Below are 23828 nucleotides of genomic sequence, written 5' to 3' on the forward strand. Positions count from 1 at the left end.
TCAATGAATGTTTTCATCACTGGTGTCAGTGATTTTCAATGATCCATTCATATATTTCCCCCAGCTATTTTGTCTATTACAACCAGTAGAAACCAGTAGAATGTTTTGGAGGATAATCAAGACTTGTTTTTCTCCGGCATTGATGTTTTATGTATATTTTGAACATCTGTAGTGATAGCTGATTTTTGTAGCTGTAAGACATAAATATTTATCTTAATTTTCAAACATAATGGTTAAAACATACTGTCACCATGACAGAACAGAGTAACACTGAATTTCAAGTTAATATACTTATCATGTTTTGACTTCTTGGCTCAGGCAGGATGCTTCTTTTAATATTCTTAATTGATCCCTCTTAAACTAGGTCAAATAAGTTGATAAATCAGGTAATATGAGACAAACTAACCTCCACTATGTTGCAGAACAAACATATTACAGAAACTAATATTTTTTAGTCCTCAACATATAGCAGAAGCCTTAAAATGTAAAATGTCTACACGTTCTTATGATACCTTAACTATAGGGCAGTTTGGCAAGGACTACATGACTAGTGCCAGTTACTAATGCTGTAGTCAATTTCCAAGGGAAAAATAATTTCTAACATTAGTACAAAGTATTTGGCATCAAACTAACTGGATTGTGATCTCAGTATTATCCAGCCAAACCTGCAGTATCTCAATGAATTTGTACACAATTGGATGCCACCTCTTGAGATGCTTGGTTGATGTTGACCCACTGCTCAGTGACATATTATTGTGCTTGTGGTGTTGTCCATTGTCTTACGCTATTACTGTTTTTCCAATTTAATTTTGAATATGCTTGACCTTTAACTGAAGCTAGAAACAGAAAATCACCAGTCCCATTGGGACATATTGTAGACGTCCCAACTGGAGCTAGGAACAGAAAATCACCAGTCCCATTGGGACATATTGTAGACGTCCTAACTGGAGTTAGAAACAGAAAACTACCAGTCCCATTGGGACATATTGTAGATGTCCTAACTGGAGCTTGGAACAGAAAATCACCCTTTGGGAAATATTGTAGACATCCTAACTGGAGTCAGAAACAGAAAATCACCCTTTGGGACATATTGTAGATGTCCTAACTGGAGCTAGCAACAGAAAATCACCAGTCCTATTGGGACATATTGTAGACGTCCTTACTGGAGCTAGGAACAGAAAATCACCAGTCCTATTGGGACATATTTTAGACGTCCTAACTTGAGATGGAATAGAAAATCACCAGTCCCATTGGGACATATTGTAGACGTCCTAACTGGAGCTAGGAACTGTATGTGGTGTCCCATTGTTAAGCCATCAAATATTTACATTGCTGTTATGCTACAAATGCTTAAGGAGGTTTCGAACAATCATTATGCTAGTGTATGATAAGATCATGAAAAGAAAAGGTCATTTTCGTACATACATTTTGTTGCAAAAGCGGGCAACCATTCATGAATGATGTGTTTAGAAGTGTAATACAAAGACGATACTATTAATATCTACAGATAATATGCTGTGGTCTTTTGAAGTGTTCAGTGGAACGGTTGGGAGCACTTTCACTTGCCCACAGGCAGGGGCTATGTGATCATCCAGCTTCATTGTTGAATGCTGTATTGATTAAGTGAGACCCATCGATCATGAGGGATCACATTGTCTAACAAGACCAGATTGAAAGGTTTTGATATATGAACTTGCTTGTGATGAAATTGTAGTTTGATGTTCAAGCTTTTTTAAGAATTTCAAAATTTTGATGGGAACAGTAAGTCGTTGCCTGTTTACCAGCCATGATACGGATCATTCTTCTTCAGGTCTGACTTTGAATTTGAATTTGAATTATTGATCTCTTGGCCCCAATAAACACGACTTAAATATTTTTATAACTACTTTCCAGTGCTCTTTATTATGATAATTCTATGAGGTTTCCTTTTTTTTTCTATCTATGGAATTTGTTATTTCTGTTTCATAAAGAAGTATTCAGAAGGTTAACCTTGGACATTTGTGTGCATGCTGGGTATTGTATCTTTTGAATATGGCAATAGAATTGTGGCTTTGTGGAAGTGTGAGCTATTGAAGCAATATTGTGGAGATATTTTATGACCGTTGGGAACAGTTAAAGTGCAGTAGGACCTTAATGATTTTGACTTCAGGAATGCAAGTTGATATTGAAACAAGCATTTTGTTTTTGATCAGTTGATTATGTCATGATCATGATGAGGAAGACCTAAAAATCTTAAATGAAGACTTTTTTGCAGCCTATATGTAAACACAACCAGAAACATATTAATATTACACTGAAGTGACTGTGCTGTGGGAGAAATGGAGGAGTTCTAGCAGTTCCTTTTATTGCAGGGTCTGACTGCTATGCTATCCTGCTAGCCCTAGGCTTGTAGATCTTTGTAAGGCTCGTAAAAGCAACTGAAACGGTAGAAATGCTTATTAAACACGATCATTTTGCATTATAACCTTTATTCATTCAATAAGTCAACTGTGACTACGATCAGAAACAAAACATGGCGCTGAACATCTGGAAGTAAGAACAAGGTGCATGTGCATGTGTGCAACAGTATAAATCTCCAAATTATTGCTCATGAAGCTTGAATACATTTCAAGGCTATCCCAAATAAAGCAGGAAGTGACTGTTTGAGTCCAATTTTCAATGGCAGCCAGATTTGCATTTTTGCCTATGTAAGCTTCTTCTGCCAAAGAGTTTACAGACTTAGTGAGCTGAACTTTGGCATTTTTATGTCTCCTCATGACATCAAATTTTGCCTAATTATTCGGTTTTAGTTTTTAGTATCGCTACAGGAACTATTGGAATTTCAATGGAATATAAACTTTTGATCTGTGGCTGTCTTTGTTTTTTAAAATGTTGATTTCATAGCAAGTGAGCTACGGTGCCTTGGCATTGCATGTATTTGAGATAAAAATACACTCTGCTTGAAGAGATGTTGGACATCTTTTCAGAAAATGCCTGGCAATAATCTGAGGTATCCTACTAGTTCCCAGTCAGCTGAGTGACTTGTCAGTCATGTATTAATACATTTTCATTCTTTTTTAATTTTTGTTTATTGTTCCCAGAGTTGTAGAATAATAATTATTCTGTCAAGGACATATTTAGGATTGCATAGAATGACACAATACACTCTTTTAAAATTTAAAGGTATGTATTAATAATTTGTTGAATAAATCACAGAAATCAACGTTGAAAAAATATGGAGGTACTTCTCAACCCATTGCATTACTATAGTTTGCAGGGACAGACATTTGAAAATGTAAAAATTATAAAAAATGCCCGCCCTTGACAGTTGCCGCAAGATATAACAGGCTTCAACACCATGTGTCAGACAGCTCATGTCAGACTAGTGATTCATATATATCGAGGTTCTGGTGGAAAACAAGTCATTTTACTACCTTAAAGTTATAGTTCACATTGCCTGAAGTCATAAGCACTTATCAGATTTCACTATGTGAAAGATGAAATACAGGTATATTCCTATTTACATAGCTGGAAGGTATTAAGAAATCCTGCCTAGTATTTCAAGATTATTCATTTTGTTTTTTGTGTAGGTACTGCCACAAGCACACTAACCTTTAGCAATGTTAAGTATAGGTTAAAAACAGCAGCCAGAACTCTGTAATGAGAGATAGCGTTCTTTGTTTCCTTTTGCCCTAAGATTTATCAAATGCCGAGTGATAGATCAGTTATGAGTCTTCAATATTAGCCATCATCTTCAAGGGGTTCTTGTCATAACCGTATTGTTTAAAGTTGAAGATTAAGGGAATTCTTAGATTTAAATACAGTTGCAGAAAATCTCAAGGACACTGGGAAGCCACCTGGCTATTGTTAATTAGGGTCACAAGATGGAAAGCAATCCAGTGATTTGAGTTGAAGCATGGGTTGGATAGGATAGTTTGATGAGGGTGAATAGATTCAAGATGGGATTACCGGGTACACCACATGGGGAATCCTGGGGTAGAATGGGCCCCGAGTATCCTATGCTTGTCATAAGAGTAGACCCTATTGATTTGAATGGGAGGGTTTGGTGACTTGGTGGATTGTGCGTGGTCATGCCCATGAGTTTCTAGGTTTGTCAGCACCTTACCTGTCAGGAGTGTAACGATATATATCAAAACTATTGCAATTGTTTTCCCTAAGATGGTACTATATGATAGGAAGTTAAAAATGCCAATAGTATAATCTTTTGTATGCTTAACAATTATTGTATCTCCGTCTGGCATTATGCTCACTTGTTGACAACCCAGATTTGACTCAAACTCAACAAACACTTCATATCAGTCAAAACGGTCTTTACTACACCATCGCCATAGTACAACTGTCGCCTCAACCACTATTACACTCATACGTCATCAACCTACCAAGTTTCGAATACTTACTCTAGAATGAATGATATCTCGCGACAAATCCATATACGTCGCCATGTTAGGTCATGTGACTACTCTAACTCCTTACATACAATACCAACTCCATGCATCGCATGCAACTTATCACATATAACACAATCCATACTTTCAATAGTTGCAATTAGTCCAGGGTTTGTACAGGATTGAAAAAGCCTTGAATTTTAAGGTCCCTATTGGAAAGTCTTGATTTTAAGTGTCAACATTGAAAGGCCTTGAAAATCAGCAAAATAACTTAAAAAGCCTTGAATTTGTGCAAAATGACATATACTTGTCAAAGTTTTAAAGAACACAAAAGTATTTACCGAAGATGATTAAATAAGATTTATCAAGTGATAGATTTGTGTGCTAAAGACTGTGAACAATTCATGTCAGACTTATATATTTTTTGGTTTGGTGAAACATACCGCTTAACGACTAATATATTGTATGCTGCATTTTATGAAATATTGTCAGACTAAAGATAATAACCCAACTGACAAAGCCTTGAAAATAACACTTGGTAGCCATGAAGTTTAATGTTTCATATCTGTATCATGTGTATGAACCTTGTAGTTATAAATTGGGTTCGAGTCCATCTTTGAAATTTTTAGCAATACTTTATTCATTTTGATTACATTGATTAATATAATTATCAAGCCTTAAAGCTGTTCTACTACTATCAAAATACTATTGCAATAGTTGACAACAATTGCAATACTATTGGAATAGTAAGAGCTACTATTGCTGTACAATCGCAATAGTGAAATTACCCCAATAGTCACCCCATATAACCGTGCTCTTGGGTTTCTAAGACCTGCACGGGGGGTTGGGTAGCCTAGTGGTTAAAGCGTTCGTTCGTCACGCCGAAGACCCGGGTTCGATTCCCGACATCGGTACAATGTGTGAAGCCCATTTCTGGTGACCCCGCCGTGATATTGCTGGAATATTGCTAAAAGCGGAGTAAAACAATACTCACTCACTCTAAGACCTGCATCACTTCAGACTTTTCTCCCACATTAAGCTGACAAGTCAGCATTAAACCTCACTCACTCACTCACTCACTCACTCACTCACTCACTCACTCACTCACTCACTCACTCACTCACTCACTCACTCATGCGCATGATGGTGTGGATAATTCCTTTCAGTCACTTGTATTCCTAGTCCAGACTGATATTTGCAGGTAATATATTGGTAGCTGGAATATTGCTGACTCGGGGATAAGACAACGTCAATTGGTGAAGTTCAGTGTGCCCAATGGTAACCATTGGTAAAGGTACATGTCCTTGGGACAAGTTGGAATTTCTCTTTTTTAACAAATTGACTCTGTGTTATATTCTAATCCATACAGATTTACTCCAGAAATAAAACTTAAACTTCTTTTCTTTCAGGTGGTGCATATTATATGATATCCCGTAGTTTGGGAGCTGAGTTTGGTGGTGCTATTGGCCTCATCTTTTCAGTAGCCAACGCTGTAGCTATTGCAATGTATGTAGTAGGCTTTGCAGAAACTGTTCGAGATTTATTAAAGGTGAGAGACTTTGTTAATTGAACATTTTAGACAGTGAAATACTGCCTGGATTAATGCATATTATATTACATGTGCATATTTCTTTAACATTTCTTTTACTTTTTGATTGGTTGATATTAGATTTGATATTACATTTAAAACAGGATTTCAAAAGTTCTGCTTTTATTTTTATCAAACCTGTGATCATTGGTAATAAAAGACAAATATTTTCAGGATTGAGAATGATAAAATGCCTTTCAAGATACTTTTTGTTTTCAGAACAATAATGCCTTGATGATAGATGAAACCAATGATATCCGAATAATTGGGTTCATCACGATATCTCTGCTCCTAGCCATTGCTATTATTGGTATGGACTGGGAAGCTAGGGTGAGTAGAAAAGGATGACTTTTTCATTGTTTAAAGCAGGGAAATAGGGAGCCGAACCCAGGCAACCCATGCTGAACTCAGTGGATTGGCTGGACATGGTTGATAGTATGTTTTGTTTCTTTGTTGTTAAATGCCAAACTCAGCATTATTCCAGCTATATGATGATGGTTTGTAAATAATTGAGTCTGTACCAGACAATCCTAACAACAATTCTAACCCGGATCTTCAGGGGACTGATAGTACGTCAATGTGCCATGATGGCATGGATCATTGCTCATAATATCAATCACTGAATTTTCTGATCCAGACTTTATTAGTTACAGACATCCGTTACATAACTGGGATATTGTTGAGTGCATTAAACAACAAACAAGCAATCCTCCTATCTTTGTAGTTTTGATGTTGTTCAATGAGGTTTGAAACGAAAGGAGTGGCATATATAGCCACTGGGAGTACTGTATCTGTGTTTAGAATTAGAACAGTTTTATGGGATAAACATCAATCTTATTGTCAACATGGTCAAAAGAAAAGTTCTACGACTCTTTCCCCTGTAACAGATATTTGGAAGATGAGCCTGAAGTGAGCCCATTTGTCTAACATTCAGCAACCAGTTTTGCCATTATTTTGTCCTCTACGTGCCAGGATCAGAGCCTTGGTATTTCAGCAGAGAATGTCTGATGGTTTCACCAAAGTGGTTAACATGTCAAGTATCACCTAGGGGCTTTTATCTGAAATACTGGTAGAGGAGGCATTAAACCCCAATTCACATACTGACTATTCAAAAGCTGCTCCAAAGAGCTTTTCTCTATTGCTCAAGAAACAGTATTTCTGTGTGTGTTTGTGTTGAATAAACTGTTTGCTCTTGTACAATGTAGTTCCTGCATGGATTCCTGGATAGAACAAGTCCCATAGACCTCTTGCTTCTTATAAGGGCCAACTGATTGGAGGATTGGTTGTTGAAATGTATGACTGATTATGTATCATCAACTTGTGTTGTTGCTCATGCTAACATCAACTGGTTTGTTTATCCCAGACAGGCTGCTCTAATACAGTTGTAATATTGCTGATTGCGAGTGAGTGAGTGAGTGAGTGAGTTAGGCTTAACACCGCTATGAATAGTGTTCCAGTTATATCGCGGCGTGTCAGCTTAATGTGGGAGGAAACCCCGAACTAATGAAGGTCTCAGACATTTACCACTTTGGTGAAACCCACGAGCATGGGTATGGTGCTGACAAACCTAGAAACATAATTAGGGTGAATCAGGATTCAAACCCACAATCACAGGTTTCTGGCATGCCCAAGGGACACAACTCTGCACAACGAATCATGGCTCGTTATACGACTGGGCCATCCGTGCCCCCTATTGATGATTACAGAGCAAAACAGAGCACACTTGCTACTTATAGTCAATTCAGATATTTTTGTTCATATATTATTTTTGTTTTTTTTAGGCCCAGCTGGTATTGTTAGCTGTCTTGGTGATTGGGCTGGTCAATTTTGTTGTTGGTTGTCTCATCCCTCCGACAGAAACCAAGAAAGTCAAGGGATTTGTGGGATTTAAAAGTAGGTTGAATCATCTCAATTTCTCTTCAAACATTTTTTACAGGTCTGATTGTCATTAAATACAATACTAAACAAATATATACTGATGGAAATGAAAAGGGAACACTTATAGGGAACAATAGGTAGACACAGTTCAATGATATGCTATCATGGGCTCCAGCCTTGTCCACCAAATATGCATTGGAAACAGTGCACACAAACACATCAACATGTGATTCTGACTTGTTGAATTTGTATCTGCACTATTTCAAAATACTGCCATTAACTTCTTTGATAGGCATTTAGAAGTTGGAGTACTAAGTAAGGATAAGAATTCATGGATAAACAACTTCTTTATTACAATTAAGAGCGACGATTCGGTGTAGGTTCTAACGCCGTTATCAAGCAAGTGATATACAGAGTGTGGTTGGCAAGTATATATACAAGCAGGAGGCGCTCTTAATTGTAATAAAGTACTGCCATTAAGGCAAATGTCCCTGTATTTTTCATTGTGTCCTTATTAGTTTCCATCAGTATATTTGAAAATGAATGTCTAGGGATGTAAATCCTTGATGCCAGTAATAATTATAACATATATCTGTATAGTAATGTCAGTGAAGTACAACTGAAACAAGCACTGAATTATTTGAATAGGGCCGTTCCTATTCCTGTGTACATGTAAACGTTGCCTGCTCTTGACAGTTTCCTCAACATCTTATTGCTAGCAGATAATTTTTGAAACTTTTCTATTGAAATTTTACTGCTTTTATTTTCAGCTGATCTCTTTATTGAGAACATGCTTCCTGCATTTGGGGAGGGGCAGGAGTTTTTCTCAGTGTTTTCTGTATTCTTCCCGGCGGCCACTGGAATTTTGGCTGGAGCCAACATCTCTGGGGATCTTAAGGTTGGTAGAAGACACTTTGCTATCCAGGACATTCGGCTCCTGCTTATAATTTTCAGGAATTTTTATGCTATTTAGGAGCTGCTGAAAATACATTACTAATTTATGAATAAGTTCAGCTAGATAACATACATTTGAGATTTGACATAACAGGGAAATGCTCTTGAATGAAACAAATCACAAGTTTGATTCCGTGGTATGGAACTTCTACCCTTATGAAGCATATGACAGTGTTGTGATTTATGATACATATGTACATGTTTTAGACAATAACATTTTGTTGTCTACAATACAAAAATACTTTCATGTATGTAAGGACGTATTAGGGTTTCCACAGCTTTTGAAACTGACCAAAACCTAACCATATTTTGGGATATTGACAGGATTTATGACAAGTTATTTGGAGGAAATTACTTATTTTTTGTTTGTTTGTTTACAAATGTAATGCATATAAATCATATTGTAGTGATAGCATGTAAGTGATCTTAGCACTGACTATCATAAGTCTATATTCAAGTATGGGAACTAGGATCATCTCAGTACTACAACTATCGTAAGTCTATATTCAAGTATGGGAACTAGGATCATCTCAGTACTACAACTATCGTAAGCCTATGTTCAAGTATGGGAACTAGGATCATCTCAGTACTACAACTATCGTAAGTCTATATTCAAGTATGGGAACTAGGATCATCTCAGTACTACAACTATCGTAAGTCTATATTCAAGTATGGGAACTAGGATCATCTCAGTACTACAACTATCGTAAGTCTATATTCAAGTATGGGAACTAGGATCATCTCAGTACTACAACTATCGTAGGCCTATGTTCAAGTATGTCAGGGGGCATGGGTGGCCCAGTTGTCTAAGGCGCAGCGATTCGCTGTGCAGAGTTGCATCCCTTGGGCACGCCAGAAACCTATGATTAAGGGTTCGAATCCCGGTTCGCCCCGATTATGTTTCTAGATTTGTCAGCACCATACCCGTGCTCGTGGTTTCACCGAAGTGGTAAATTTCTGACACAGCGGTAGAATCTAACAATTTTAGTCCACTAGCGTAGAAACACATCTGACAGACTTGCTTTATGTTGTAAGGATGCCCAGACAGCAATCCCAAAAGGAACCCTACTGTCCATCCTCATTTCCACCATTGTGTATCTGGGCGTGGCCTGGACCCTGGGGGGCTGCATGCTGCGCGATGCTGTCGGACCCCTCAACGTGGCAGTGGGTGCAACCACTGTTGTACAGCTTTCAAACGTCACAACTACAACGCTGGCGTCGGTGGTGATGTCGGCGGCAATGTCAGCGGCACAGCAAGCCCCAAACACGTCAACAAGTACTGTGTATACGGTGGATGTGATACGAAACTGCTCTCTCGGCGAGAATGGCGTATGTGCTTATGGGCTGATGCATGATTATCAGGTTTGTAAGCTTATGAAGTTCATATCATGTGATACCAGATATTTCATTAAGATGAGTTTATGTTGTGATTTATATTTCATCACTTGTCAGTAATGCAAGCTGTTATACAGTTTCTAATATTCGTGAAGTTGGATGGAATTGAGTATCAATTATTGCTATTTAGTTTTACCATTTGTTTTGAAAGATTTATTTTACACCAGAATCTCATTTAGGGAATATTGATCACCCATTCAGTATTCTTCTTTAACATCATATGCAGCAGGGATTTATATAGAACTCTAAACCAAATGCCCTGGGCAGGCAAACTGGGGACAAAATAATTATTTTGGTCAAATTTTGGATATCTTAAAAGTTCTTATTTTCTTAAATTCTGAGGTATTTTAGATTGCAATAATGTAAAAATAAGCTTTAAAGCCTTTTCCTGTACGTCATTTATATACAGTGCCTCTACAAATGGCAGAAATGATCTGTTTCATCTGTCATATTGTATTTAGAGTATACACTCTTGCATTTAACAATATCCATGTACATGTACAAAGTGAAAGTTGACATTGCAGGCCATGGAGATGATGTCAGGCTTTGGTCCACTTATCACAGCTGGAATCTTCTCGGCCACACTTTCCTCGGCATTAGCGAGTCTTGTTTCCGCCCCTAAAGTCTTCCAGGTATGTCCCTGTTCCAAATGTCAGTGCAGATTTAACACACCAGCTACTTGAAATCCACCCATGATTACAAATCTCTTTGTATGTAACCATGTATGAAACAATGCGTCAGTGTACTGATTCTCCACAATATTGTGCTTAACATGACTTCAGCCACCAGTCCTGGGCCTTGTTCCACAAAGGTATCTAAGCATTAATACTCCCTACTTTAACATTGACTTACGATAGTCGGAGTGCAAAGATTGCCTTGTGGAACAGGATCCAGGTCTGGGAATATTTCACTTGTGGTCTAAGCCATTGAAATTCCCTCTATAAAGTTGCATCCCTTAGTTTTGCTAGGATCTGATGATCATTTGTTCAAAACACATTCATTTCTAAACGAAATCTATGAAAGCCTCGTAGTAAGGGGTAAAATCTATTGAATAGGAGAAAGTTTTGGACAAGTTGACTCATATATTTTTGACGATATTGCATGCATGTTATACGCTTTGTTGTGTATTGATTCCCATTATTGTTTAGCTGGTCAATTATTTACAGGTCACTGTCATATGTTTGAAATATTGCTGACTGCAGTGTTCGACAATGTTCACTTCTCTACATTATTTTAATAATTTGCATAAAAGAATGTATACAATGATTAGGGAATTCTTCCAACATCAAATCTTCATGCTAATGTTTATGCTGCCTTGCAGCTCTTGTGATTTACTACCATATGTATATTTTACTAGATGGGACTGTAAAGTTGTACATACAATAATATTTTGTCTTTCAGGCTGTTTGCAAAGATGAAATCTTCCCTAAAATAAAGTTTTTTGCAAAAGGCTATGGGATTGATGATAGCCCAAGACGTGCCTACCTGCTGGCTTATTTTATAGGTTTAGGATTTGTTTTTATTGGTAAGTACTTTAATATTGTGATAAGTTCCATAAGGTCCAAACTACATCAGGCTTGACACATGCTGATTATACCTGGAAATGTGTCAAAAGTAACAATTTATGTCAGTTTGTAGTAAGGCCAACCTTCTTTAAATTTGTAATTTTCAAATCAACTATGACAAAAAGGCTTTTGATCATTTCCCAGAAAATAATAATCATCTTCATGTTGTTATTTCAGGTGACCTGAATGCCATAGCCCCTGTGATATCCAATTTCTTTCTTATGTCTTACACACTGATCAACTATTCCTGCTTCGATGCCTCACTTGCCCGCTCACCAGGTAAGGATGAGCATTCGTTTTATTGCTAATCTTTGGCGGGGAAAGAAGAGACATATTGTGGTTTTGGTGCTCAGTTATTAATAATATTTTAAATAATGAAAATTTACAAACTGTATCCCTCTTCTTCTCTCTTCAAAAGTGAGTGTTGCTGATTTCATCAACAGAAGAGATTGGTAGACAAGGGATTTAGGTTATGATGCCCAGAATAATGGTGTTAATATTTTAAACTTTGATCACCTTGGCGTTATGTGTGTCATCATGACATGTATTTTTGCTTATGCATACAGTCCCTCCTTTATCTGGTCCAGACTCATTTATTTACAGACTACTGTGATAAACTGGCTGCTGGTATATTGCCAACTGTGGCGTTAAACAACATTCATTCATGAACACACAATGCCTTTTAGAAAGTGGTCAAATGTAACAAATGTTATATCTGGGATAAGGCTTTCTGAGTAAAGTACACATTCTCGTAGTTTTGGGGATTGAGTCCCGGCTGGGATTTGAACCCACACTGCCAGAGTGAGGCAACTAACCTCCAGCACACGAAGTCAGCGATCTAACCCACTCAGCCACCGAGGCTTCCACAAAAATGAAAGTCCGACAACTGGGGGTCTAGATTGCGTACTTTGTGGACCTCTCGGTGGCTGAGTGGGTTAGATCGCTGACTTTGTGTGCTGCCAGAGATGCCTCACTCTGGCAGTGTGGGTTCGAATCCCGGGCTGGACTCAACCCAAAAAAGTACGAGAATCTGTACCTTACTCAGAAAGTGTAATCCCAGATATAACATTTGTTAACATTCATTCACTCCCTATTATCACTTATCTTGTCTGTGCATCTTAGGTTGGCGCCCAGCATTCCGTTTCTACAACAAGTGGTGCAGCTTGCTGGGAGCTATCATCTGCCTGGCAGTCATGTTCATCATCAACTGGTGGACTGCACTCATCACATTTGGAGTCATCAGTGCCTTGTTTATATATGTACACCACACAAAGCCAGGTAATGAGCCCCTGTATCCTGCCTCAGTCAACAAATCACTTTCACACATTATGCCAGTTCATATGCTACTGTATCACACAAAGCCAGGTAATGAGCCCCTGTATCCTGCCTCAGTCAACAAATCACTTTCACACATTATGCCAGTTCATATGCTACTGTATCACACAAAGCCAGGCAATGAGCCCCTGTATCCTGCCTCAGTCAACAAATCACTTTCACACATAATGCCAGTTCATATGCTACTGTATCACACAAAGCCAGGCAATGAGCCCCTGTATCACACCTCAGTCTATAAATTCTTTTCACACATTATGCCAGTTAGTACGCTACGGTATCACACAAAGCCAGGCAATGAGCCCCTATATCACACCTGTCAACAAATCACTTTCACACATTATGCCAGTTCATATGCTACTGTATCACACAAAGCCAGGTAATGAGCCCCTGTATCACACCTCAGTCAACAAATCACTTTCACACATTATGCCAGTTCATATGCTACTGTATCACACAAAGCCAGGCAATGAGCCCCTGTATCACACCTCAGTCAACAAATCACTTTCACACATTATGCCAGTTCATATGCTACTGTATCACACAAAGCCAGGCAATGAGCCCCTGTATCACACCTCAGTCAACAAATCACTTTCACACATTATGCCAGTTCATATGCTACTGTATCACACAAAGCCAGGCAATGAGCCCCTGTATCACACCTCAGTCAACAAATCACTTTCACACATTATGCCAGTTCATATGCTACTGTATCACACAAAGCCAGGCAATGAGCCCCTGTATCACACCTCAGTCAACAAATCACTTTCACACATTATGCCAGTTCATATGCTACTGTATCACACAAAGCCAGGCAATGAGCCCCTGTATCACACCTCAGTCTATGAATTATTTTCACACATTATGCCAGTTCATATGCTACTGTATCACACAAAGCCAGGTAATGAGCCCCTGTATCACACCTCAGTCAACAAATCACTTTCACACATTATGCCAGTTCATATGCTACTGTATCACACAAAGCCAGGCAATGAGCCCCTGTATCACACCTCAGTCAACAAATCACTTTCACACATTATGCCAGTTCATATGCTACTGTATCACACAAAGCCAGGCAATGAGCCCCTGTATCACACCTCAGTCTATGAATTATTTTCACACATTATACCAGTTCATATGCTACTGTATCACACAAAGCCAGGTAATGAGCCCCTGTATCACACCTCAGTCAACAAATCACTTTCACACATTATGCCAGTTCATATGCTACTGTATCACACAAAGCCAGGCAATGAGCCCCTGTATCACACCTCAGTCTATGAATTATTTTCACACATTATGCCAGTTCATATGCTACTGTATCACACAAAGCCATGTAATGTGCCAGTGTATCACACCACAGTCAGTATGTAACATATGACACCAGATAGTACCAGTATACTATTGGACCACACAAACTCATGTAATATGGCACTGTATCACACCACAGTCAATGTACAACTATGTCACACATAACAGATTCTATTCTACTGTATCAAGTCCAAAAGCCAAGTAATATGCCACTATGTCACACCACAGAAGATGTGGAGATGTACCACTATGTCACACCACAGGAGATGTACCACTATGTCACACCACAGAAGATGTGGAGATGTACCACTATGTCACACCACAGGAGATGTACGACTATGTCACACCACAGAAGATGTGGAGATGTACCACTATGTCACACCACAGGAGATGTACCACTATGTCACACCACAGAAGATGTGGAGATGTACCACTGTGTCACACCACAGGAGATGTACCACTATGTCACACCACAGAAGATGTAGAGATGTACCACTATGTCACACATTATTTGATTAAGCCAGATAGTATTGACACTGCTATTGCGCAGTTGATATTCTGTCATATAGACCTAGTAATTGCCTGGAAGTAATATGATAAACAGTGGAAAGCTGCATGGTGATGCTGTACTTGACAGATATGTTAATCCACCTTTGAGATCTCCTGTTGAGAAATTAATTAAGTTGATTAATTTGAACTTTGAACTTTGATAATGCATTAGTGAGTTAAGATAAGAGGGTAAAATAGGACCTCAGTATTCTACATTTGTATTAAGACCTGACCAATGTGACGACCAGATGGTGACAATGTGTGACCTGGTAGATAGTGTGGGGCATTGCACATGCTTTCTTTCAGCTATTGGTTTCCTGCACCCATATTCTGATTACTTTGGTGAACCTTGCTCTTAATCATGTTAATCAGATGTACAGGGAGAAGGATGGTCAAGCTAATATTTCTCAGTCCATACAATTTTAATAAGAAAATGTATATGCTGTTCAGACAAAAAGAGTCTGTATTCAAAGACCAAATTGACCTTCCAGTAAGTGACACACCACATGCTTGTGACATACTGGTTACACTGACTGAAATTGTATTGTCTTTCAGAGGTGAACTGGGGGTCATCGACACAAGCACATGTGTACCGAAATGCTCTGCAGTCTTCCCTTAAACTCATATCAGTTGAAGACCATATCAAAAACTTCAGGTAACCTGCTATGATTGTGGCTTTTCAGTTTCCTTAATTGATGTATTTTATTTTGTGGCAATAGGTTATGATTAAAATATATCTCCTAATTGAACTTTTCAAGATGTGCCCATTAATTTGAAGCTCGTGACTCTTAAACTGCAAATAGGTATATTGATATTGTTCTTCTGTGATGTAGAAACAGCTTGAATCTAACATAGACAGCTAGCGTTGATGAAATCTAACTATATGATATATTTTCCTGTCACCAGACCACAGATGCTTGTCTTGTCCGGTTTACCAGAGAATCGACCAGCCCTAATAGATTTTGTTTCCCATATCAGCAAAAAAATTAGTCTGATGGTGTGTGCTAATGTTATAGTGGTAAGTAAAACCAGACCCCAATTATCTTGATTTCCTCCTCTGTACATTTTTCATGAACGGGCCACATGGCAATGACATCCCGGCCTTATGTTTACCTCCATGTCACCAACAGTTGAAGTTGCCCTTATCAACAACATGGGACAAGACTGTGGTAAGACAGAACCGGGACCCTTTTCTCCAACCATCATGTGTTGTGTGGGATATAGTGATCTCCGTTTTCTGTCAGTCTGTCAGTCTATCCATCCATCCCTAATTATGTTGTTCCCAGAGTGGAGCTTATGCACTCTTGAATGTTTGAATTGATGTTGGTGTTCGTTCATTAGGTAGCTCAAATAACATTGCCAAGATGCTCCATATAAAGGGAAAATGGTATTGCTGACATTTGAAGGATTGTTAAGATGCCCAAACTTTTATACAGATACAATAATATCACCATGATCACTGAATACTAAGTGTTTGATAGTCACTAATTATTCTGAAGCATGACAAACATAAACTTTATGATGGGTTTATTTGTAAACTGTGGTGACTTTCTATTTAGTTTCCAAAGTGTTATTTCTCTGGAAAATGGCCAGTTGTAGCTGCCTTCAGAAGTATCCAGCAATAGCCATTTGGCTGCCTGTAAAACATGTCAGATCGTGACTTTGTAGTAAGGGGATGCACTTCTTCTCAAAGAACATGCTATGAGTATTCACTGCATGCATTTTGTGTTTTTCAGGGTCAGCAGAGCGGTAACCTGAAGAAGCTCCTTAACACCAACGCTGCATACAGCTGGCTGAGCAAGCGGAGAGTCAAGGCCTTCTACACTGCCACTACTGCCCCATCGTTCCGCCACGGTGCCCAGTCTATAATGCATGTGAGAGTCAAGAATTATTCTTGGGTTGAGGAATATAGCATGATGCAGGTCAAAGGACCTGATGGGCAATTTGGTGTGCTTTGTTAGGGCATTTGGCTATGTGACTTTAAAAAAACAGTCCTCTAGAATTGAGGCCTTGAAAGCAATTTCACACAACTGGCGCTTTCCTACTGAACAGGCAATTGTCAAGAGAAGTTTGCTGATGGTGAAGGAGTTTCATACAATTATTGTGTGATTTTCTTATGCATATAAAAGTCAATGTATGTTATATAAATCACTCTGTATGGTCTTTTTTGTAGACTGTTGGCGTTGGCAAGCTTCGACCTAATACATTAATCATGGGTTTCAAATCTGATTGGACAAAGTGTGAGCCAAGTGCTGTGGAGGAATATTTCAAGATAATACAGTGAGTGACAGGAATTCCTGGGCGGCTGTGAAAGTAATGAACAATGATGAAAGTAGAGGATTTAAAAGAATATGTTTACATCATCATCATCATCATCATCATCATCATCATCAACATCAACATCATAATACCACTACCATTACCACTACTCTCCAGTACTCCAGACTCAATTATTGCGGAGTGCAGCGTTAAACAACAAACAAACAAACAAACAAACAAACAAACAAACATACTACTACTACTACTACAATGCAGTCTGCTTTTTTAAGATTTTAGAACAGATAAAGGATTAAAAGTAGATTTCAGGAATGGAGAATGAAGAAAGTATTGCTTGTTTATTGCAAGTTATCATCATTCATTTATGCACACCACAAATAGTGACTGCACAGTTTTGTATGCACACAGATCACCCAAAGCAAATATAGAGAAATACTATAATTCTTGAAATTAACGTGAGGCTGAATTAAATGTGAAAAATGTGAGTGGTCTTTGCTCGCATTAATTAACTTCACACTGCACACTTTGGATAGCAGGAATACCAACTTGAATATAAACACAAACACGGTTTATTGAGCAGCAGCTGTAACAAGTATATAACAATGTCATTCAAAGAATAGGAATTACACAATAGGCATCTGGTGAGTTATCACTGCTGTTGTCAAAAGTTCTACCCACTTGTGTCAATCACTGAACTGTTGTTGGTTCAATTACTTCCTTCATGCCAATCAACAGAGTAAACATATAAACTGTGTGTTGTTTTTAGGAAAGTAAGTGCTTCACTCAGTGCTAATAAGCGGTGCTATTTGTGTTTGATTGGGTTAAGGTGAGGATATGTATCATTCAACTAGGGATGGGGGGGGGGGGGGGGGGGTCGCATTGATATTAGCAGGGGGTCAGCAGTCGTATTAATTTCCAGATTTACAATATGGCTCCCCACTCAAAGCTTAACAGATGTGTTTTGGATTTCTTTTTTGTTAATGCCCTGATCTGTATTTTGTGTTCATGGTGTATAATACTGTTAACTTTTGGCTTAACCAATACTGTTGGTGTTGGCTGTGGGACCCTAGACACAGTAACTTTGGACACAATAACACAAGAAGTTCTATAAACAAATACCCAATAGGCACAATAAAAATTGTACACATTTTGAACACTTTTCTGAGTTTTCATCATTATTTATTTTCTCCAACTGAAACATTATTCAATGTATGGGACAAAACACAAAGACAACATTCAACTTGTGATTCTGTATAATTGACTGTTGTCGTCAGTGACGCATGTCTGTTGTGTTCCAGTGATGCCTTCGACCTGAATTATGGAGTGGGTCTGTTGAGGCTGCAGGAAGGCTTTGGTCTGGATGTGGACATGGATGCAACATTCATGCCCGATGGTTTGACAGAAGATGGTGAGTACATCTGTGTCAGCTCCTCTGCCAAGCTTTACTATTAATCCTTGACTGGAATGCGTTCTCATGCAAGAAAGTTACGTTGGTTTGATTCAATTTCAAGCATGTTTTTTTTTTAAATTTTGAATTTGACATTTAGCTTCTTGATTTATTACTTGATATCTGATGCAGTTTTGCCATGTTATGAGGCATGTGTAGCGAGATGGAATGTGATATATTAGTGTGATATTTGCCTTCAAATAATAACTCCAATTTGTAGATGGCATTCTCAGTTTCCCCCGTCGACCTCCAGGTGAGATGAAGTCACATGACCTGCTGGTGTGCCCTTCAATGTTGTCCTCTGTCTCTCCCGATCTGCCTGTTTGCATGTGTTATCTGGGAGCTCTGTTGTAACTTCATCTCAGTCATCTCAACATCTTTGTTTTATGTGGCAGCTCTGTGTCAGTGTTTGTCACTGTGTGGAACTACCTGCAATCTCATTTTGCACCAGCGGATAAATGTTTTGGGAGACAGTAATCGTAATTTGTTACTGAAATCCTTTTGTAAGAATTTTGATTGGATATCTGATTATCATTATATACAATGTGGAAAGATGCCAAATAGGTTAGATGTACAGGAGAGGTTGAAAATATACCTGTTTTGTTTGAGGGAACACTTCCTATGTAAAACATCCAATGCTTTGTTTCCCGGACTTCGCAGAATTTCTCGGGACCATTTGATTCTTGTAAGCGGTGACTAAAATGGGATCAGGTGGCAACAGCAGTTGCTGTATATGTTGTATGTATAGCATTAACAATGTGGACTATGGCAATAATGTGAATAATGTGACTGTAATAAACAGTCTTAGTAGTATGAATTAGTAGAACAGTATGAATTAGTCATGTCCGATAAATGAATGATCAAACATTGATTGGAAAGTCCAAATGACCATGCAGTCAAACTCAATTTTTATGACTTTCCACCGGTGTTCTGATATGTTATAAGGGTTTATTTACTACTTACTACTTAGTGCTGGAAGAAATTTGTATTTACATCTATCTAGACCTGGAACATTGAATTTTGTATGAAACGTCTATGTAACCGATGACATAGATGTGTAAATGCATCATGTATACACTTTTGTTTCCATGGAAAAAAACCCTACATTATAAGGTGTCCATTCTTGATTACTTTTGTAAAACTTATGAATGTGATGGAACTTGTCATGGAAATTGTTAAAAAAAAGAAGAGTTTGGAACCTAAGTCCATCTTGTTGCCATGGAAACATAAAAAATAAAAATGTCTAAAATTTCTTAACAGGAAAAGGTACCAGTTCAGCATGTACCTGACAGACCTGCAAAGTTTGAAAAAATATTGAACGGTTTATGAGTTATGCTCTGGAAACGAACCCTAACCTCACAGAACCTCCGGAAACGAAACATGACGGACGGACGGACAGACGGAGCCCGTTTCTATATTCCCCGCCAACTTTGTTGGGTGGGGGATAATAATGAACAATATGAATAGCATTGATAGATTTAACAGCATGAATAGAGTAAATACTGTGAACAGCGTATAAACAGTATGAAAGTTTTAATGATATTAACATGAGGAACCATGTGAATAGTATGTGGATATTGGAAACCATCAGCCCAGCAATGTGGACTGCTACTATCATGTACAGCTGGGACGGGTAATTCAGGTACTGGGGTCGGGTGGGTACTGAGTTGGACCCGGGTACCCACAGGACTACCCAGACCATGGTAGTAAATTTGGACTCAACCCAGCCCTACTGTCATGGTTTGATTGAAGCCCGAGGTGTTGCCAGTTATTTTCACAACTCCAATGTGAAGTCTGATTTGTTCAATTGGTTTTGGGAGATTTGTCATCTATAGTGAGAGGGGATTTCCAAAGCAGAATTGGATTAATGTTTCATTTCCTTTTCATCCTATTTATTTTCATTTCTTGATCCTTGGCATTATCTTTTCAGTTTGCATGTTCTTTTCAGTTTTCAGACACCTCAGCTGTTTGTTCTGCACCACAGTTTACGAACCGGATTTCAATTTTGGTGCGCGATTTTGATTGGACTATGTATATATAGACTCGTTAGTCCAGCCAAAATGTAACTCCATAATACCAGCCTAGTTCGGCAAGGGTGGAAACTGGACTTTTATAGTCAGTTAACTCTCTTGCCTCGGGAAGATGCAGTATTTAGGCAGAAAACACTTGAAAAGCAATGCTGACTGCGTTTTTTTTAAGTGGCTGTCATTGTTGACATTTTACTGTTGACTACAAGTGACAAGTTTGTAAGGCAGCACCAGCAACACTGTCATTCTGACATTTGCACCTCTCATCATGTCAGCCATATCTGTTGTTTCACACCAGCCCTAAATAGCGTTGCAAATCGCTCGGCATTTGTCCTGGTAGCAGGGGACACAGGTGGCCCAGTCGTTTAAGGCACCGCGATTCGCTGTGCAGAGTTGCGTCCCTTGGGCACGCCAGAAACTTATGATTGCGCTGATTATGTTTCAAGGTTTCTCAGCACCATACCGGTGGGTTTAACCGAAGTGGTATACGTCTGTGACCTTCATCACTTCGGGCTTTCCTCCAAGATTAAGCTGACACGCCGTGATACTGTTAAAAGTTAAAAGCATTAAACCAAACTCACTCACTTACTGTCATGAAGGTAATAGTGGTGTATTGACTGATGGACTCAGGGTTTTTTATCTTGTCTTACAAAAGTGAGGGTCTGGGGGACCCCAATAATTAATTTTTAAGGGTCCTTGCAGGCAAAATGAGGGTCCTGTGAAGTAATGAAAAGGTGTAGTTTACTGTACATTTAGATAATTACTTTAGAGCATGAATGAATCATGATTGATGGATGAAATGACAGACACCTGTAACTGCTCATGATGCACTGTAGGTACAATGACAGTTATTGTGTGTTACTCGGGAAGCAGTATCTTTTTGTCCCTGGCCGCGCGAAAGCGCGGAGCGGGGGATATAGTTTTCACGACCGTCCGTCCGTACGTCCCACCTGTTTGTTACTGCAATATCTCAAGAACTAAACACTGGATTGTCTTCATATTTGGAACTATGGTGTATATACAAACTCCGCAGACACCAGTCGGTTTTGGTGACCTTGACCCCATTTTCAAGGTCACAGCAGGCAAATCTGCTTTTGGGGTTGGAAAACGGTGTTGCCGCGATATCTCAAGAACTAAACACTGGATTGTCTTCATATTTGGAGCTATGGTGTATATACAGACTCCGCAGACACCAGTCGGTTTTGGTGACCTTGACCCCATTTTCAAGGTCACAGCAGACAAATCTGCTTTTGGAGTTGGAAAACGGTGTTGTCGCGATATCTCAAGAACTAATCACTGGATTGTCTTCATATTTGGTACTATGGTGTATATACAGGCGGGGGACATTTTGTCACTTTGTGACAAATACTTGTTTTTCTCTGCATCCATTCTCTACATTTCTGCATACTGCACACACATTTCTGCATACAGGACACACATTTCTGCATACTGGACACACATTTTTGCATACCGGACACACATTTCTGCATACTGGACACACAGTTTTGAAAATCGGACACACATATCTGCATACTGGACACACATTTCTGCGTACTGGACACACATTTCTGCATACTGGACACACATGTCTGCGTACTGGACACACATTTCTGCATACTGGACACACATGTCTGCATACTGGACACACATTTCTGCATACTGGACACACATTTGTGCGTACTGGGCACTCATTTCTGTATACTGGACACACATTTGTGCATCACATTAACTCTGTGGACTGTCAGTAGACCTGTAGATACTATCACATTCTTACAGTCTGTGACTTTAGTCACTTGTCAGAACCTGGGTCAAATAAGCATTTAGTAAGCTTGCATATGACACAGCTCATACTTAGATATCTAATTATGAAACGTCAAAGCCAGTGTTGATTATCCTCCAAAACAGATTCCATAGGATGAAAAAGGCAAATCAGTGGTGAAAATGATATGAATGGATCGCTGAAAATCAGTGATGACACCAGGTGTTCGTGAAAAGGGTAAACATGACCTGCCCTCAGATAAACTATACTGAAGAAGATGTGGCAGGACACGTTCAGGCTATTAATACAATGCTTCTGCCAGTGAATACACTTGAGAAGAAAGTGTATAACTGATGAATTTCATATACTTGAATGTTATTTTGTCAGTGATAATATCAGTTATGGTGTAAATGGAATTGTTAAAGAAGCTAAACTAACCGAATCAGATTCTATAAAATTTTATGTTGATGAACATGAACACATATTATTACTTGTGTTTTATCAAATTCTGTTGTTTTATAACTGGTCTCTCTTGTCAGCAATGGTACATAGTATCAGAGTAGAGCTGAAACGATACAGCAAGGCCACGATACAATATGTGTCACAGTACAAAGGCTACGATATGTATCTCGATATGCATATTTACGTGTGTCATTAAATTAACAGTAATGTATTTCAGCAAGCATGGCGTCTTGTATCGATAGACCCGTGAAGATGCCAGGGTAGAATAAGTCTTCAGCAACCTATACTTGCCGTAAAAGGTGACTATGCTTTTCGTAAAAGGCGACTAACGGGATCAGGTGGTCAGGCTCGCTGACTTGGTTGATGCATGTCATCGATCCAAACTGCGTGGATCGATGCTCATGATATTAATCACTGGAATGTCTGGTCCAGACTCGATTATTTACAGACCGCCGTCATATAGCTGCAATATTGCTGAGTGCGGCGTTAAACAACAATCCAACCAACCAATCCAATCTTGTATCGATACAGAAGAAAATTATATTGGCGCATGAAATATCACGATGCACCGGTGCACCAATGTTGCGCTTCTTGTCTATGTCAGATGTCTGCTTTATCTTCTGCCCACTGAAGAAGTAGAATAACGTCTCTCCACAGTGGTGATATGTAACACCTGTGATACTTCGGTTCCCATCGTTTAAAATATTTTGTGATACAAAATTAATACAATAACAATGGGTGACTGATTGTTACAAGAGCATTAGTTATAGCATGAGGCTAGTCAGGTGCCTGACTTATCCCACATTTACTTGCCAACATTGCCAGCAAATGTGGGATAAGTCAGGCACCTGACTGAGCACAGCTTATCTAGCTTTTACACCTACCACTGCTGTTGTTGT

General features: G+C 38.8%; 1 protein-coding gene across 4 annotated transcripts in view; it reads left to right on the forward strand.

The window, feature by feature from the left end:
* The window catches only part of LOC124143744 (solute carrier family 12 member 3-like), a 76579-nt gene that overhangs the window by 34550 nt on the left and 18201 nt on the right, over window positions 1–23828 (forward strand). For 2 of the 4 annotated variants that reach the window (XR_007222811.1, XM_046512807.2), the window contains exons 4-18: window positions 5795–5934; window positions 6193–6303; window positions 7755–7866; window positions 8622–8749; window positions 9841–10167; window positions 10725–10832; window positions 11602–11725; window positions 11943–12044; window positions 12888–13043; window positions 15513–15612; window positions 15864–15975; window positions 16694–16831; window positions 17131–17237; window positions 18533–18642; window positions 18902–18934. Coding sequence is in view for 3 of the 4 variants with exons in the window: in XM_046512807.2 (XP_046368763.2) it covers window positions 5795–5934; window positions 6193–6303; window positions 7755–7866; window positions 8622–8749; window positions 9841–10167; window positions 10725–10832; window positions 11602–11725; window positions 11943–12044; window positions 12888–13043; window positions 15513–15612; window positions 15864–15975; window positions 16694–16831; window positions 17131–17237; window positions 18533–18642; window positions 18902–18934 (1908 nt within the window). In the remaining variant the exon portion in view is untranslated. The remainder of the gene's footprint in view (window positions 1–5794; window positions 5935–6192; window positions 6304–7754; window positions 7867–8621; window positions 8750–9840; window positions 10168–10724; window positions 10833–11601; window positions 11726–11942; window positions 12045–12887; window positions 13044–15512; window positions 15613–15863; window positions 15976–16693; window positions 16832–17130; window positions 17238–18532; window positions 18643–18901; window positions 18935–23828) is intronic. The other 2 variants (XM_046512808.2, XM_046512809.2) reach the window with 1 other exon arrangement.

This window comes from Haliotis rufescens, unplaced genomic scaffold (assembly GCF_023055435.1).
Source record: "Haliotis rufescens isolate VD_foot unplaced genomic scaffold, xgHalRufe1.0.p SCAF_1, whole genome shotgun sequence".
Taxonomy (NCBI): Eukaryota; Metazoa; Mollusca; class Gastropoda; order Lepetellida; family Haliotidae; genus Haliotis; species Haliotis rufescens.